Source organism: Protopterus annectens, chromosome 2.part0, assembly GCF_019279795.1.
Source record: "Protopterus annectens isolate FY-2018-M chromosome 2.part0, PAN1.0, whole genome shotgun sequence".
Taxonomy (NCBI): domain Eukaryota; kingdom Metazoa; phylum Chordata; order Ceratodontiformes; family Protopteridae; genus Protopterus; species Protopterus annectens.
Genome location: NC_056728.1, coordinates 246,718,119 through 246,736,672, shown reverse-complemented (window position 1 = coordinate 246,736,672; position 18,554 = coordinate 246,718,119). Strand labels below are relative to the sequence as shown.

The 18,554-nt window shown below is 37.7% G+C and overlaps 1 protein-coding gene across 1 annotated transcript in view; it reads left to right on the top strand.

The window, feature by feature from the left end:
- The window catches only part of LOC122792729 (RNA-binding protein 44-like), a 1,860,938-nt gene that overhangs the window by 1,334,152 nt on the left and 508,232 nt on the right, over positions 1-18,554 (top strand). Inside the window, exon 8 of the mRNA XM_044060311.1 lies at positions 12,592-12,769. Coding sequence (XP_043916246.1) covers positions 12,592-12,769 — 178 coding nt within the window. The remainder of the gene's footprint in view (positions 1-12,591; positions 12,770-18,554) is intronic.

Here is an 18,554-nt window from a genome sequence, read left to right as displayed (position 1 = left end):
TGCGATCTCTTCTCATCTCCACCCAGTGTGAAATGCACAGAGTTTTTTGCTGTGAACCCCACCGGAGGGGGCAGCCCCCAGAGCCGCACTGGTTAATGCTTCACCTCCTGCTCTCCTATATGCTTAATCTCCACTTCCGCTTATGTCCAAGTTTCTTCAGAAAGCTCGAAGGCTGGGGAGCACGGTCATCCTCATAGCCCCATTCTGGCCTTGCCAGGTTTGGTTCCCCTCACTATGGCCTCACCTAGTTGTTCCTCCATGGACATTGAATCCAGTTCTGGATCATCTTTCAGGGATCCCTCACCCATATCTGGGCAGTCTGAAGCTCACGGCTTGGCTGCTCTGGTTCCCATGATTATCAGGACTCCTGGATTGTCATCCCCTGTAAAGTCCGTTTTGGTGGCGGCTCACAAATCCTCCACCAGAAAGGTGTATCATAGCAAATGGAGACATTTTTTCATATGGGCTACTCAGTGAGCTTTGGACCCTTTCATGGCTTCTCTTTCAACGGTCTTAGAGTTTTTGGACAGCATCTTCCATCAGGTGCTAGTTCTTCCACTCTTAAGGTGCAGCTGACAGCTATCTCTAATTTCCATGTGGTGGTGAATGTGTCTTCCCTGGCTTCTTCCAAACTTTGTAAGACCTTCCTTAAAGGGACCTTTCTACTTAGACCTCCGGTTAAGGACCCTATGCCTCCGTGTGATCTTACCTTAGTGTTACAGGCATTGGTTTCTGCACCCTTCGAACCAGCAGCATCGGGTTGATCATCAGTTTTTGACATGAAAAACTGCATTCTTGGTGGCCATTACCTCAGCCAGAAGAGTGTCGGAGCTTCAAGCTCTTTCTATTAAGGTGCCTTACATGATCTTTCACAAGGATAGAGTGTCGTTGCATACTAATCCATCCTTTCTTCCTAAGGTGCCCTCGGAAGCCAATATTAACCAGACGATAAATTTACCAGTTTTCTTCCCCAACTTCCAGAACAAAGAGGAATACATGATGAAAAAGACTGATACCTGAAAAACATTGTGCACCTTTGCTTATCACGAAGAAAAAGAAGAGTATATAAAAAACAATAGCAAAGGTCTGGCTCCAAATAATCCAAACAGCATAAAGTTCTCCTACTGGCATGAAGGACCAGCCATAAAACGAAAATGTTGAGCAGCTCTATTTTATTCAGCACAAGCGCTTTCACAATAGCTTCATCAGGTGCATACAAAATGAACTCTAAAAGACACACCTTATATAACCATTAAAAATCACATGACACCAATTAAAAGTTAAAAGCAATGCTTCTTAAAGTAAAAACAGCACAGAATAAAAATGATAAACTTCTTGCATCATTGTTTTACCTATTTAACAGTCTCTTTTGCAACATAGGTTTCAATGGTATATATTCATTAAGTCCATGCCTAAAATTGGCTCTAAGTCTAACTATCCACTGTGCCTCTATTTCTTCTGTTCAAGCCCTGATATTACCACGCCTAATATTTATATAATTTCTACCCAACACTCTGAAATTAAATATATGCTGTGAGTCTGTACTATTAACATGCTTAGCTAAGGCATTTATAACATTCACTTTCTTAATATTATAAAGATGTTCCCTTATCCTTTCTCTAAGACTACGATCAGTTTTACCTACATATGGGTAACAAATGGTATAATTTAAGTAAAGAAGAATTTAAAGCATTGCGAGCTCTTGAGAACAATAATCAGTTGATAATTAAACCAGCTGATAAAGATGGTCAAGTAGTTGTAATGAATAAGAGTGATTATAACAAGATAATGTTGGATATGCTGAGTGATACAAAGTTTTATGAATCTATCACTTGCTCTCAAGTAGATGATGTAATACATAATATTACAAGAACTATTGAGTTCTTAGAGAAAGCCTGTCTTATTAACAATGATTTAGCTAGATATTTTAATACACCTTTTCCCTCTGTTCCCACTATACAGGGACTCCCAAAAATTCATAAACACCCCACTAAACCTCCTTTAAGACCCATAGTTGCGGGTCATAATTGGTGTACAGAATCCATCTCTATTTATTTAGAAAAACATCTTAGGAAATTAAGTAAGTCCCCAATTATTTTAAAAGATACTGAACATTTTTTATGTGATTTGTACTGTGATTTAAATGTTAATAATTACTGTGAAGAATTTATTTTTGTCACACTAGATGTTATATCTTTGTTTACCGTAATTCCCAATGATGTAGGTTTAGAGTATGTAATCAAGTTATTGAATGATGATGGTAAATTTACTGAAGCTAATATTAGTTTGATTTTGACATTATTAAATTTGGTTCTTAATAATAATATTTTCACTTTTGATAACAAGATTTTTAGACAAAAACATGGGGTAGTGATGGGTAGTTCCTGTTCTAACAGTTATGCCAACGCTGTTATGTTAGTATGGGAGACTGAACATTTATTGAAAGGACCATATAGCTCTTCTATTTTATTTTATAGGAGGTTTGTAGATGACCTCTTCCTGTTATGGAAGGGGTCAAGATCGAAGCTAGATGAATTTATTATATATATTAATAGATCTAGCGATTTTTTGAAATTTACTCTAAATATGTCAGAGGTTGGTATAAATTTTCTGGACGTATTTGTTGAAAAGGATAAGCAAGGTAATATTTCTACCAGGTTATTTAGAAAGGAATCTCATGTTAATAACCTGCTTAATAGGGACAGTATGCATCCTGAATTTACCTTTGCAATTGTTGCTAGAAATCAATTCTTTAGAGCTTCTAGGTTGAATGCTAAGACAGAGGATTTTGAAAGACAAATGTTAACAACTGAATCTGAATTAGCAGAAAGAGGTTATGAGGTAGGTTTAATAAATAAAAATTCCATTTCAGTTCGGCAACTAAGGGATACTACAGCTAAACCCTACTTTTCGAATCCAGCACATAGAACAAGAAATAGTGGTAACAATAAGCTTAGAATGTGCTTTAGTTATAGTAGAGATGTTTCTTTATATACTGAAGTCATTAATAAACATTGGGTATCTTAGTAACAGATGAACATGTCAGGGATATAGTAGGTAACAAAACACAATTTTCATTTAGAAATAAGAGATCTTTGAAAAACAGGCTATGTAATAACAAACAAGATAATGTGTTACAATCAACAGCTGGCACACAACCATGTGGGCATTGTAAATATTGTAAGTATATTTCGACTGATAGTTCTTTTAAACATCCAGATACTGGTGAGTCTTTTGGTATCAGGGTCCAAGCCTCATGTGACACCTGCCATGTGATTTATTTAGCTACCTGCTGTGTATGCAATAAGTTTTATGTAGGTAAAACTGATCGTAGTCTTAGAGAAAGGATAAGGGAACATCTTTATAATATTAAGAAAGTGAATGTTATAAATGCCTTAGCTAAGCATGTTAATAGTACAGACTCACAGCATATATTTAATTTTAGAGTGTTGGGTAGAAATTATATAAATATTAGGCGTGGTAATATCAGGGCTAGAACAGAAGAAATAGAGGCACAGTGGATAGTTAGACTTAGAACCAATTTTGGGCATGGACTTAATGAATATATACCATTGAAACCTATGTTGCAAAAGAGACTGTTAAATAGGTAAAACAATGATGCAAGAAGTTTATCATTTTTATTCTGTGCTGTTTTTACTTTAAGAAGCATTGCTTTTAACTTTTAATTGGTGTCGTGATTTTTAATGGTTATATAAGGTGTGTCTTTTAGAGTTCATTTTGTATGCACCTGATGAAGCTATTGTGAAAGCGCTTGTGCTGAATAAAATAGAGCTGCTCAACATTTTCGTTTTATGGTTGGTCCTTCATGCCAGTAAAAAAGGAATACATGTTGCATCTGCTTGATGTCCATAGACAACTGAGATTTTACTTACATAGGACAAAGCCCTTTTGCAAATCTGATCAGCGATTCATGTTTTATGCTAAACTTTTTTCAGGCAAGCCAGTTTCCAAGGTAAAAATTGCCTGATGGATTTCCTTGTGCATTGCTCGAGCCTATAAAGGAAAAGGTAGGTCCTTGCCAGGACAAGTGAAGGCACACTCCACCCAGTCTATGGCTACGTCAGCTGCCTTCTGGCCTAGGGTGTTTCTGGATGATATCTACTCGGCAGCTACTTGGTCCTCATCTCATACCTTCATTTCTCATTACAAGTTAGATATTGTCTCTTGGAATAGAGCATCTTTTGGCTCTGCAGTGCTCCGGAATATTCTTCCATGAGGGCCACCCAGGCGTTTATGGTAGCTGGGGACTCTGTCCTACAGGTTGAAGATCAAATGACGTAAACTACTTCAGATAAAGAAGTTATGTACTCACCATAACGTTCCATCTGAGTAGTTGTACTTCATTTGTCTTCAACCCCCCCCCCCTCCTTCCCCCTGACCTTATCATGGATGCAGGCTGTGTTTAACTTTGTATAAAGTGTTTGACCCTTGACTCTGTCCAGGTCAGGAGTGTCATGGAGATCCTTGTTAAGATAAGGTGATATTGGGTTGGGTGTACAATACCTTTTAGGTGCAAACTCAGTCTGAAGGGAGACAGGGGGCATTGTGGGTAAGGAGAGGAGTCTGGAACTCGGATCCATAGCTGGAAAATGCAGCCGTGTCTGATCCGATGTGGCTCTGAAACCCACAGGTTGAAGACAAATGAAGTACAACTACTGAAATGGAATGTTATGGTGAGTACATAACTAGCAACTGAGGCAGAAATTGGAGCAGCATTTTGTATAATCATTTTTACCAGAAATCGAAAACCTAAAAATAATTTTTTACACAGTAGTACCCCCTTTAGACTGGCTCTTCTTCAATTTTCAGTGATTGAAGGAGGCAATACCTGTTACGTTAAAACTGGGACACTTTATGACAGATGGAGCCATTGCAATTTCAATTCAAAAATATATGATGGGGTTGGAGGGTTGGGTATAGCAGCATAGGTCTATATTATCTTGTCGAAACGGCATAACAGCGAATGCTGTTTCGATGACAAAGAGTGAACTGCAAAAACAGCAAAAGCCCAGGTCACCAATTTTTTTCCTAGGGAAATAAATCGGTAGACCAACAAGACACAACACACCTTTTAAAACATTTCAAAGTGGGGGGCTTCGCCCACCACTCCCCCCTAATTAAATATACCAACTCCAAGATCGCATTACAGTGGGGTAAAGGGCAATGTCACGGCAATGACCAAGCATTTTTTCCCCCTAGGAAATAATTCGTTGACCTGAGCTTTCGCTGTATTTCCAGTTCGCTGTTTATTTGTCGTCAAAACGGCATTCGCTGTTATGCCGTTTCGACACGATATTATAGACCCTAGCAGCATTACATGAGTTTTATTGTATGTGTTGAGATCAAGCTTACCCCTGCTTACCAATACACTGGCTGGGATTCTGTTATATATGCCATGTTATACTAGCTTTTTGATACAGAGAGACATTACCTAGTGAGATAATTTACAATGATCAACAAAAGAGGGAAGCAAAGGACCTTAAAAATAAAGTTATAAAAATACTTGTTGGATTTACCATCACACCTTACAAAAGATTGCATTTAAATGATTAGCACACATGGATGTGGGTGATGGTGTTTTTATGAGCAGGAATTCTGCTTGCTTATGGGGCAGTGAAGTCAATTTAGGAGTTAGGAAAATTGCCTAAACTATTAGAAATATTAAGCAATGCTACTTTTGAATCAGTAAGTCAGATTACAATGTAAATGACTGCCATGCACAGTGTGGTGCTGCAGACCCGAATGGCACTTGACTAACCCTTGCTTCTAAGGGTGGTATGTGCACACTCATCAAAATGGATTGCGACTCATTTATCCCTGATGACGTAAATGCCATTTGCAGCCATCTAGAAATTATATAGTAGGTTGCGGAGTTGTGTCATGCAAAAGAAGTTGACAGCTGTCAGTGGGCATGGTTAACTAACCTGTTTTCTGGTTGGGGTGGAAGTATTTTGAAATGTTTTATGTTGACTGCAGTCGTCATTATCCTTTTAGGTATCATTTTATTCATGTATAAAATGTTAATTGTGAAGCTACTTGAATCAAGAAAAAGTATCAAATTACAAAATATGCATATTAAAAATAGACTAGAAACATTGCCACTGATCACAATTGAAGAAACACATAATGAAGATGAGGACAATGAGGATAGTTTATTGAGAAATTTTGGACAGATTTATAACTTGTTTGAAAGAGGGTTTGATATTGGAAGGTATTTGAACTCTCTTTATTCCACTTAGGTACAGGCATGTTTATTACTAATAAAATTATTTTTACTAAGCATCTGTAGAAGCATTGTGCATGTCAAGGACAGAAGAAGACAGCATGTGATGAATGTCTAATAGCATGTTAAAAAATGTGTTTATCCATTTGAAAACCTGTTGTCATTGTCCTGTCATAAAAAATATGTAATTTGAGAGATGCTTCATAGAGTCAAATGGGCAACTGTGAAGGGCGAAGCGTAAGAAGGGAAAAGAACGTTTAGTGTATACATAATATTTTCTCTTTTTGGAATCCATCATGTTTCAAGATGGATCCTAGCAGGCTGGGCCTGTCTTTAGTTTTCTTTTACCGTCAACATGAAAGTTACCACATTGCAGAAAGTTCCAATGTGGAAGATTGGAACTTAAAGGGGTCTGCACATTCTTAGTAAGCAGAATAATACAGAGGTGTTCAGTTTTAGTTTGATAGTGGATACAGTTTAATAAATACAAAATACTCTGCCAAGAAGCATTTACAGTTTAAAAGAATGAAGTTTCTTGTGATCGAGGAGACAAGACTTTGCTTAGTCTCCCAAGTATGTGTGTTCTTTGCAGTATAGCGGATTATTCTAAGACTCTGCTAAACTGTGTTGCATTAAGTTATTTTTCATGTTAATAAGTGTCATTCCTTTTTACACATTACTATAGAAATTTTAATATATTGCCTGCATTTAATAGCAATTAGTACTCTAGCCAGTAGGTGAAAAAAAAACAGCTTAGAGGCTTGGGTCAGACTTCTGCTACTGATTCTGTTTTAAAACCTTCCTCTGCTGAATGCCTTAATTTCTAAATGTTCATATTTAGAAATTGGCTTTATGGCGGCTGATTTAATATAATAATTACAAGCAATTCCAACCCAGTGATTTTTTTCCAGCAGGCAACTTTAAATGAACACAAGATGGAAATTAGGACTTTAGAAACATAATGGGATTCATATGAAATTATTCTAGCATTTTACTTTGTTGAGTAATGCAGACACTTAAAGAAACTGTTTACTATCCTACTCAGGACAATATATAACTTGATACAGCCAGTACAGTGTATCGAATAATGTACTGAGCTTTATAATTGACATGCAGTACACTAGACTTTACTATTATGCACATAAAGGCACTGCTTTCCTTTTGCAGTAGCATATTTGTAACTCATGCTTGTGTTATGTAGACCCTTATGATATGATCATGGTGACTCACAATCTGACATGATTCAACTCACTGAAATTACATTGCTTTATGTCAGCTTATTTCTGTGGCATAATAAAGGTTATTTTTTCATTATATATGGTGATTCATGGTCATCAACAGTATGGGAAAGCAGCTTGTTATAACATACAGAATTGTGCATGTGCCTTTCTTCTAAATACATCATGTTTTATGTCTCCAAAATGCCCATAGTTTTGAATTGCTATTACTATACTTCAAGGCAAGGATATGTATATCTTTGTTTAAAGTCAGAAGATACAGCAGCTACAATAATTAAAGATGCAGTATCTCACAGTGGGATAATACAGAATTTGATTCCAAATAATGACTAAAAGTAATGAAATGAAAAATCATGTGGTGCACTGGGGTATCATAACAGTATATAAACTAATATGTTCAGCTTGTAGCAAACTCTGTTATAAAAAGCAAAACTTGCACAAGTTCTCTTCCAAAAGGCTCAGCTAAGAATTCCTATTTAAAACAAAAAAGCAGCTGATTCCAGTAGTATCACAATACATTGGGACAAGACCTTAGAAGTATATGCAAGTAAATAAATTGTATTGGGGGGGGGGGGGGGGGGGCAGTCAGACTGACTATAAAAAAGGTGGAGCCAAAGATTTTCACATGACTGCAACTATTTGCAATGACATAGCTGAGATTCAGAGAGCCATCTTTTTAATTGTTTGTGTAATAGCAAAACAGCAGGACTGAAGTGATGCAATGTGTCCTGAAGCTGATTACCAATGTAAAAAGGGAGGCACTTTGCAAGACAGAGATGAACTAATTTGGGGAGGTTCTGGCAAAATCTCAACAGGTTATGTAAAGATCAGCATTGTATCACAGTAGTCATATAAATTAAGGAGCCCAGTAACATGCAAGTAGCATGCTCATGATGAGGCACATTCACACATGCAATGATGCTCCAGTACAGGAACAGCTGTGAGCCTAATAAAAGTTTTTTAGCTAAGTTAACAGCAAATTTGTTACTGCAGTGGTGGTGCTGTGGTAGCGTTGTCGCCTCACAGTTAGACGTTGCCCGTTCGATTCTCAGAGCGTCTTCTGTGTGTCGACATGTGTGAATGGGCGATCCTTCGTTGAAAGTTGTGCGTTAGGCCCGGCAAGCCAACACGTAAAAATCTACTGCCAATCATTAGCGGACCGGAGTTCCGCTGTGGCGACCCCTAACTGGGAAACTCCGAAAGACACAAACAAACAAAACAGCAAATTTGTTATTATAAATGGGAAAGAAATTAAACAGATCCCCATTTTCCTTTGTGAAAAGAAGAGCAAAGTGGGAGGGCAGTATGCAAACAGCGTGGGCAGAAAAGAGGGAAGAAGGAACAGGCAAACAAAAAAAAACTGAAAATAAACAATAGGGGAGCAGCTGACACAAATTAGGTGGGATATGAAGGTGAAACACAGGCAGAGAGAGGGAAAGCAATTGGTGTTGGTGAGACTGGGTCACATACCACAGAGGGAAATTCAACACAAGGAAGGAGAAGACCATGATTAGGAATAGGGTAGAATGACAGGTAGTAGTAAGTAGACAGTAGTACTGTCCAGTTCTGCACCCAGCCAGAGAACAATCACCTCCTTGACTGCCTTCCTTGCATCTCCAGCTACTAGAGGCCCACTAGGCACTGCTGGGTAGTGTTGCAGATCTACTAGTTACAGAAAGTCATGCTCCAGGCAGCCAAAGTGGGCATCAAGCCAACAGTCTGCCACTGCTTTCACTACATCCTTCAACTCCTGCCAGGTTACACACTAGGACCCATGACTTACAAGATAAGGCTTAATTCAGTGACCTTATCCACCCCATGCAGGGTGTGACTCCAACACCCCTTCACTGTATTATTAATAACTCCAAGTTGTCTGGCTGTTAGGAATAAAACAGTTTTCCAGTATAGCAGTTTAGATAACCACAGTTTGACTGATAAGCCTTGACAAATAGTCATTTCACAAACCCATCTTCAGGCAGTGGTACAATGGTCTTTTGAGAAAAGAAATCTTCTGGTATTTCGTGCATTAAGTGACAACATATTAACAAACATAATTGCACAAATATCAGACTGAGAAAACTTTCTGATCTTGAAAGTATGGCATTAAGTTCAGGCTTACTTTATGCGTTTTATAGAGGCTCTTGGATTTCACATACTGTTGGCAGATACCACTTTTTCAGCATTCTGTATGTTGCAGGAGTGTCTGTATGATTTTCAAAAAACAAAGCAGACAGTTACAATTTATAAACAGCAAACATAAATTTTTTAAATTCCTTATGCACATCATTCACTGGAGAGGAAAGGAGCACACCGATGAATCAAGCAAGCTGCTTTGATTTGATTAGTTTGGACTGGTGGCCAAGTGAAGCCTTCTCATCTTCTGTTTTTCAGCTTGCAGTGGTTTTCATCAACAGTTATAGGGGAAAAAAGTTTTGATCCCCCACCCACATAGCTGTTCATCTTCTTGGATATTTAAGAATACAGGAGGCTCCTATGTTGTAGAAGATAAATTGGATGGTCTTGCACCAATTGTCTACCTTCATCATTTTTATATCTAAGATTTTTCTGGGGAGCCAGTTCATTGAGTAAGAGGGATAATCATAATTCAGACAGGCCAGCTATAATCAGCTCCTTGAATGCTGAAGAAGCTTGGGGGGGGGGGTGACAAAGAGGAATGGTGACATACCTCTCAAATGTTCAGATTTTTGCCTCGTGTGTGGTCTTCTTCTCATAAAATGTGTGCTGACAAGTCATCGAGGAGTGAAATCTGTAAATAATGACAAACATTTGAGTTTCTGACTTTATATTGTTTATAAAATGTATGTTAATGCAAAACCTGTTACTCTAGCAAGTTTCTAAATTTATAAAAGTAGTATTAGGCCTTTGTCCCATTATGTTTGTCTTTTCTAGGATTATTTTATGCCTCAGGGAAGAGAGTAGGAGTGCACTTGTCTGTAGTGCATACTCCATATGAAAATTGTGTATGGGATTCAGAGACTAAGTGGAAGCACTTGCTTCAAGGAGAGCAGAACCTTTTGAGAGTCACATCATGAAAGCATGCACTTGCTAAAGTTCACCCTTATTCTTTATCATGCTGCCGGGCATGAGCTCTGGAAATGGCTAGGGTTCATTCTCTCCTTACCCCTGGGTGGAACAAATGAAACATAAGTGCATCTGGGGAGATGACCGATAGTCACCATGGGTCTGAGTGAAAAAGAAAAAAAGAGGAGCTATTTTTGGAGGTCTCAGCTTTGCTTATTCCCACGCCCTTCTAGGAAGTCTCCTGTAGCTGAGGGGGTGGAGAGATCCAGTTGTCTCCGGAAACAGAATTTGTGTTCTTGACTGAATAAGCTAAATTTGATTTCACAGCTTTCCAGTTTACAAGTGTCATTGAATGCCATATAGGATACCAATCCAACATTGTTTCTCGTGGTGTAGTGCTGCAGTCTTTGTGTTAGGCAGGTTAGTGTTTGGTGGAGCTTTTGGAGGTGTCTTCATTCATGTGTGAAAAATAGCAGTGTTGGTAGGATAATGGTTAACTTCCCTTTCAGAATAACCATAGCTTATTTCCATCTGAATTTTATGATCAGTGTTTATTCTGATTTGTATTTGTATTTTATGAATTTGTTGTTGCTTATACCTTTGTGTGTTTTAGGTAATATATTTTGTTACTTGTTTGCCATATTTGTAGCTGAAAATAGTGTTGTGGCCAGCATACTTTCAAGTAAGAACATAAAAATGAATAAATATTGTTATAGATCCTGACTCATGCATTTGTCTGTAGTTTTTTCTTTCCTAGCTGATTTGTTTCCCCATGTCTACTAAGCATCATCCTCTCCTATTGGTCTTGAGCCCATTCTTTCCTCACTATAGCTGTGTGAGGGGGTCCTGATACTTAGGCAAGAGCCAGCCAAAAGGGGCTGTCATCCATACAGTCAGAGATGTGTTTGCATTTTCACTTGCATCAGAAATGCAAACAATAATGGTGTTTCTAGTAAGGGCTGAACCCTATCTCTGGTGGCTGACATGAGAGCCCACGTCCTCATAGGGGATAGTACACAGTGTTCCCACTCACATACTAATGAAGGCTGCCATCACCAGCTTGATAAACCAAGCCCAACCTCCCTTGTTAATGGCTGCAACATAATTATCTACACGCCTCCACTTGCATGTGGTGAAGCAACCAACTGGACCATTATTCCCTCTCCCTCAGATAGGTCAGTGATGGTGAACCTATGACGTGTCAAAGGTGACACAATGCCGTTTTGGGTGACACCAGTGTTCAACAACACCCAAGTTACCAAAGAAACTGAATGAACAAAAATACAACAAATATGTGACCCTGCACTTATTTATTAAAATTCAGCAACAAAAAAGTCATTAATTGATGTTAATCAAATCAAATGCATTGTTTTCCATATTTTTTTCAGTTCAGTTCAAAAGTACTACTAAAAGAAGGGTAATTTTTGGTACATTATTTAAAAGCCCAATTATTAGTGCACATATTGTTTTCTCTGTTGTAAGTCACAGTTTTTTTCCTTTTACTTTTTAATACATGGCAGCACATAAATAAATGAATATGTAATGAATTGTCTCTCTCTCTTGTGTGGGATGGGTTGATACTCCAGCAGAGTCAAGATAGGCATTTTCCGAATTTTTGGCACGCCGAGCCCAAAAGGTTCGCCATCACTGAGATAGGTGAATGAATGCTAATTGCTCACTCCTAACCTCTTCCTGGTTTTACAGTGCCTGAACTGCTAATGTGAACTCTGGTTGTATGGGCCGTTGTCAGGACTTCAGTCTTTTAAGGCTGTAGAGTTGTTTTGCTGCTCCTCAGGCAGATCTTTAAGATGGTATTCCATTGAAAATATACTCTGCTTAAACCATTTGACTGATTTCACTTACTAATCCTGTTACTCTGGTGTTTATATGATAGTAGTCTCCAGAATTTAGTTCATGCTTTCAGATTTCCGTATTCCAGATCTGTAGTACATGCCATGATTTTTGGGGCCTTAAACTCTGAAATTGTGTCTTTGCTTATATGTGTCATTGTTTTCCAAGTATGACTTGCTCAATTTCTTTTTCATTGTTTTGCTCAATTACCTTTAGGTATGCTGTTTTGGCTTTTAAAACTGCAAGAGATGCAGAGAGAACCACTTTGGAAATGAGTGGAAGTGAAATTCAAGGTCAAGCTATCAAAGCTGTCCGGATAGTGCCTTCAGAAGAATGTTCATCTTGCTTCAGTTCTTTCCCATCTAGTACCCCAGTGATGATATCTGGAAGCAAGGTTAGCTAATGATAACCTACAGATTCTTTACAGATGCAGAGCTGCTGAAAAAAAAATAGAAGACACTGACAAGAAATGAACTTTTGTAGAAAAAGTGCATAGATTAATTAAACATGTTAGCAGTCACATTACAGTTATGGCTTTTGTTGCTGAGGTATAAAGGGATTTGTTTGCACTCTTGTTTCTTAATCTTGATTTCTACTTGTTCTTATTCATGTTACATTTATGTACTGTTGACATAGTTTCAACAGGCTTTTCCAGCAGGTAAGACAGATGGGATTAAGTCCCTGGACATTATGGAAAAAAGTTTCTGGCTAAGATTATTGGGCTGTGAGATGTGGCTGTAGGCACCCTGTGCCTCATCTGGCATTAATCTATACTGTGAAGACCAGTATTGTGGACCTTCCACAAAGGGTTCTTTGCAGAAGTTTAACCACTAATCAACATTCATCATCTGCTTTCTGGTAATTCTGTTTCTTGAGAATATACATGTTTCCCCTGGCACACACTGCTATATTTTGTTTTAAATGCTCATCTTCTGCTCCCACCATTTTTTGCAGCAGTGCAGTTCATATCTCAGTCCTTCTTGTTAACTGTAAAAAGTATGTATGCTTTCTGACTTTTCTGCAAAGAATTTAGAAATTGCAGTAGAAGGCTGCTCAAAGGATTGGTGTAGGTATCCTTCTTGATACTCAGAAGGCAAGCTGGCATTATTAGCAGTGGTAGTTGCTTAACAGGTAGACAACACCTTTGGTGATAGAAGATCAGAAGGCTGTGGGTTCTTTTCCCACCCCAGGTGCTTGGATTCCTTTTTTCAATACTGACACTGCTGTGCAACATTAGAGGGAGGAGCAACACCCCTTTGTGTACTATCCTTTGTTTGAGACATTAAACTGAGGCCCAGTCTGCCTGGGTTGGTGATAGCATAGGTGAATATAAAATACCCATGACATGTAACAAAAAGAGTAGGGATTACTTTATGCATTTATCTATCTATCTGTGTATGTATGTATAAAATAGGAGTTCCCCAAGGTTCCATACTTGGCCCCCTTCTTTTCTCTGTATTCATAAACGACCTCCACACAGTCATTCCTAAAGCCACCTGCATTCAATATGCAGATGACTCCACGTTGATTTGCTCTGACCCCTCTCTCAATAACCTCCAGAAAACCACCCAACACTGCTTTACTGAAGTGGAAAAATGGTTTACTAAACGGAAACTTATCCTAAACCCGAAAAAAACTAACCTACTACTAATTCTCCCCACTTTAGCCTCTTCTTTAGGGCTATACCCTCCACTCCCTAACAATATGACCTTCCATGTTCAGTCCACTAATGGGACCATCATTGAGCCTGTCACCAACACCAAATTACTAGGTGTCACAATCGACCATAAACTCAAATTTGATACCCACATCAGCCAAACTATAAAAACAGTTAACAAGAAACTTGGTTCCTTGTACAGAATTAAGAACTTTCTTATGCCCCATACTAAACTAACTATCGCACGTACTCACCTTCTCTCCACCCTACTTTATTCCTCTCCAGTATTTTCCTTCCTCAAAAAAACTGAGCTTAACAAACTCTCTGTTGCTTACAACCACATTGCCAGATTCGTAACTGGTGAACCATACCGTACTCACCATTGCCTTAACCTAAGAAAACTAGGCTGGTTAGAACTCCCAAATCTTCTTAAGTTTAACCAACTTAATGTAGCATTTAAAATTATTAATGAACCAGAAAAAAAACCCTCATTGGCCAAACATTTAACCCCTTATTCCAATCTAACTAGTCTTCGTTCCTCTAATAGTCTCATGGTACAAACAACTAAATCTAATAATTCAGGGGGTGATGCTCTCTATGTCAATTCCATAGGAAAACAATGGAATTCCCTCCCTAATAACCTAAGACTAACTACCTCTCTCAACCAATTCAAAACTAACCTTAAACTTTTCCTTAGCTCTCATTGGTTATGTCCATGCACTAAACCAGACTAAGTCTTTTGATCACTGCCTTCCTTCTTGCTGACCACTAACCTATTCCCTTTCCTATATACTACTGACTCTGTAATAATTAACTATCTTTTCTATTATTTGCTTTCTTTTCTAATTAGCCAATTCAATTGTATGTATACTTTGGCCTCACATGTTTTTTGTTCTCCTACAAAACTGTAATTTACTATGTATTCTAAATGTATGTTGATCACTGTGGAGCTTTTCTCCCCGGGCCTCTGCTGAAAAAGGATTTGTATCCAGTTGGACTAGCCCGGTAAACAAATGTAAAATAAATAAATAAATAAATAACATAAATATATATATATATATATATAATCTTAATATATCACACCCCTTCCAGTCATTCATTACATTTCTGCAAACATTTACAATATTCTTCAGTATTTTACATCTTCAGTTTCACAAACGTTAACATCTTTCATTATACCCCTATCCTTTTCTCCACAGCCATCTTTATATTTCTACCTACACATCTTCATCATTCCTCTTTTTAATGTACAACAATTGATTGCATCTCCTTTTCCATAACACACATACTATTACGATCAATATCATGTCCCATTTATCAACTTCACATTCATCTTTTTCATATTTCACATTCGATTCTCGGCTGGAGTGCCTTCTGTGTGGAGTCTGCATGTCCTCCCCGCGGTCGAGTGGCGTTCGAAAGACATGCGTAGAATGAGAGTGCCTTCGTTGAAGGTTGGGTGTCAAGCTGGCACCTCGGCACCCGTAAAAAAATCTACTGCCAATCGTTAGCGGACCGAAGTTCCGCTGTGGCAACCCCTAACCGGGAAAAGCCGAAAGAAGAACATTATTTCTATTTTTGTATTTAGAAAATCTTTTAACTTCTACTCATTTTCAATTTTTTTTGAAAAACTTCATTCTGCTTACAATGCAAAAAAAATGATTTGTACTTTCTTCTTCATTACACTATTTACATTTTCTTTCCTCTATGTTTTAAAATTTGTATTACTTTTTATAGACAATTTATACAATAAACATCTCTACAGAAAATCTTTAGCTTCATAAAAGTTTTCATATCTTTCTCATCAGTTTGTATTCATTTTGTTTTACCTTCATCCGTAAGATCTTTCTATGGATATATTAAATCATGTTTCTCTGTTATCGTGTTGTACCTTTCCTTTAGACCTTTTTTAACTTCCTCAGTCTCAATTTTATATAACTTCATCTTATATTTTTCCATCATCTCCTTCCTTTTGCTTGTTTTCTTTCCCTTTTCATTTTTTTTCATCTTTACATATTTCACACACATTATTTTCCCTGTTAGGAGCAGGACTGACTTTTACAAATTCCAGTTGCATTTTTGACATCTGTGCACCTTCTTTAGGCATTAAAAATATAAAGGGGTGGAGTAGGAGGCTGGAAAGGATTGTGAGTATGATCTACGTCAAAGGGGGTGAGTGAAGTATAGTGAGTAATTTCAGCTAGGATTGGCACAGGAGAAGGTCCAAGTATTATTTTAGGGAGCATTTAAAGGTGAGTAGGTTAGAAATAGTGCTGGTGGTTAGAAGTAAAGAGTTCCATTTTTTGCTACTGAGTATGAGTATAGGCTTTGTCCAGGAGATTTATTTAAGGTGAGAAGCTGATTGTCTTCCAATGTAAGAGTTATTTTTGGAAAATACATATTGATTAAAGGGGTAAGAACTGTGCAGGCTAATGGTTGGTGTATGAGTTTATGTAATGTTATAAGTTGAAAGTAGGAGAGGTGTTGAGGGAGTTCCAGCCAGCCAAGGGTATGCAGAGCTTTGCATTGATGGGAAATGGAGGATGAATTAGTAGCAAACTTGGCAATTTTGTTGTAGCAACTTTCAAGTTTGTTTTTTATGGAGGATTGTAATTGGTTACAATTGGTACAACATAGAGTAGGGTGTGCAGAAGGTAAGTTTTGGCTAGAGTAATTTTTGTGTCTGTGCTCAGAAAATGATTGGTTCTATATAGCAGCCGTAGCTTTTGATGGGTTTTCTTGATATTGCTTTGGATGTGAAAGTCAAATTTAAGATCGTCATCTCTTATGACTCCTAATAGTTTGTTAATGTGGACTAACTCAATTTCAGTGCCATGTGCTGAAAACGTTTTGAAAGTTGCTTTACTAGGGGTGTGAGGTTTTGGGGTAAAGAGGAGGAGTTTGGGTTTTGGGGGGGTTGAGTAGGAGTTGTGCCGTTGTAAGCCAGGTTTCAATGGAAATGACAGCTTGTTGAGTGATTTCTTTGAAAAGAGTTAAGGTATTAGAAGAGCAGATGATGGTAGAGTCATCTGCATATTGAATCAAAGTACCTTCACAAGAAGATGGATGTAGCTTATTGATAAAAATATTGAACAGTAGAGGGCCAAGGATGGATTCTTGTGGGACTCCAGTGGAAATAGGAAGGTATATGGAGATCGATCCTTGCCATTTTACAGCTTGTTGCCTGTTGGCAAGATAGCTAGAGAACCATTGAATAGATGGAGATGCTAGACCCAGAGTGGAAGATTGAGTGACATGGTCTCTTAAAATAAACTCCTCAAAGGTGTTTGATAGCTCTAGAAATACTACAGACACAAGTTTATTAGTGTTGCAAGCTTTATTGACAGTGTCTGTAAATGATAGTAATGTAGTAGAGGTACTGTGGTCTGGGCAAAATCCATGTTGAGTATTTGGTAATTTGCTTATTTTATAAGAGATAGTGGAGAAATTGTTGATGAATACAGCTTTCAAGGATTTTAGAGAGGAGAGACAGGATGGCTATGGGACTGAAGTTTGTAATGTTTGGGGAAATGCCTCCTTTATGTATGGGGGTAATGTGTGCCATTTTCCAGAAGTTAGGGACACAGGATTCTGTTATTGATCTATTAATAAAAATGCTGATTGGATATGATATTGCATCTACAGCTAGATTTAAGTATTGCAGGGGAAGTTTGTTGTCTGAGGAGGAACAATGTTTTAGTTTATGTAAAAGCTTTTTTATGAGAGTTATAGAAACTGAAAGTAAACTGGGTGGAGTTGTCTACATGTGTATTGGAGAGGTTGCAGATAGGTGAGTTTTGTGATGGAAATGTGGTAGGTTCTAAGGTAGGGGAAGTTGGTTGCGTGGAAGGGAGTGTGTCAGGTGAGTTTGAGGTTAAGTTGGCTATGCATTCCATGAAGTATGTATTAAAATAGGTAGCTGTTTGAAGAGGGGGAATGTCTGTGTATGGGTTGGGATTCTTGGGCTGATGAGAGAATATATGGAGGACCAGAATTTGTTTAGGATTGTTGTTATGGCTATCTTGTAACTGAATATAAAATACTTTTTAGCTTTAATAACTTGTTTCTTGACTTAGTTTTGTAGCTGTCTACATTGTCAGTTTTTGCCATTTTTATTGTTTTGCCAGTTAATCCATGCTTTGTCTCTGTTTTTCATACTTATAAGTATTATAACCTGTAATAATAATGTTAAGTATTATAACTTATAGTAATAATTTAGTTTTCTTAGTTAACAGCAATTTGCTCAACCCAAAATTCTGACAAAGTACTTTGTAGGAAAATGTTTAAATCTGCCAAGTCATTACATTACCCCAGCCACAAAAAAAAAAAAATGTTCCCAGTTTCTATTGTTTCCTGTCCCACCTCTAGCATTTGTTCTCTACCTGAGCAAAATTATCTGAAGTCTGCTTGGGGTGTGAGATACCTAAACACTTTCATGAAAAAATCATAAATCTTCTAAACTTTGTTGCATATTTGGGAACCATTATTTATTTATTTAATTTTTTATTTGAAAACTTGTTAG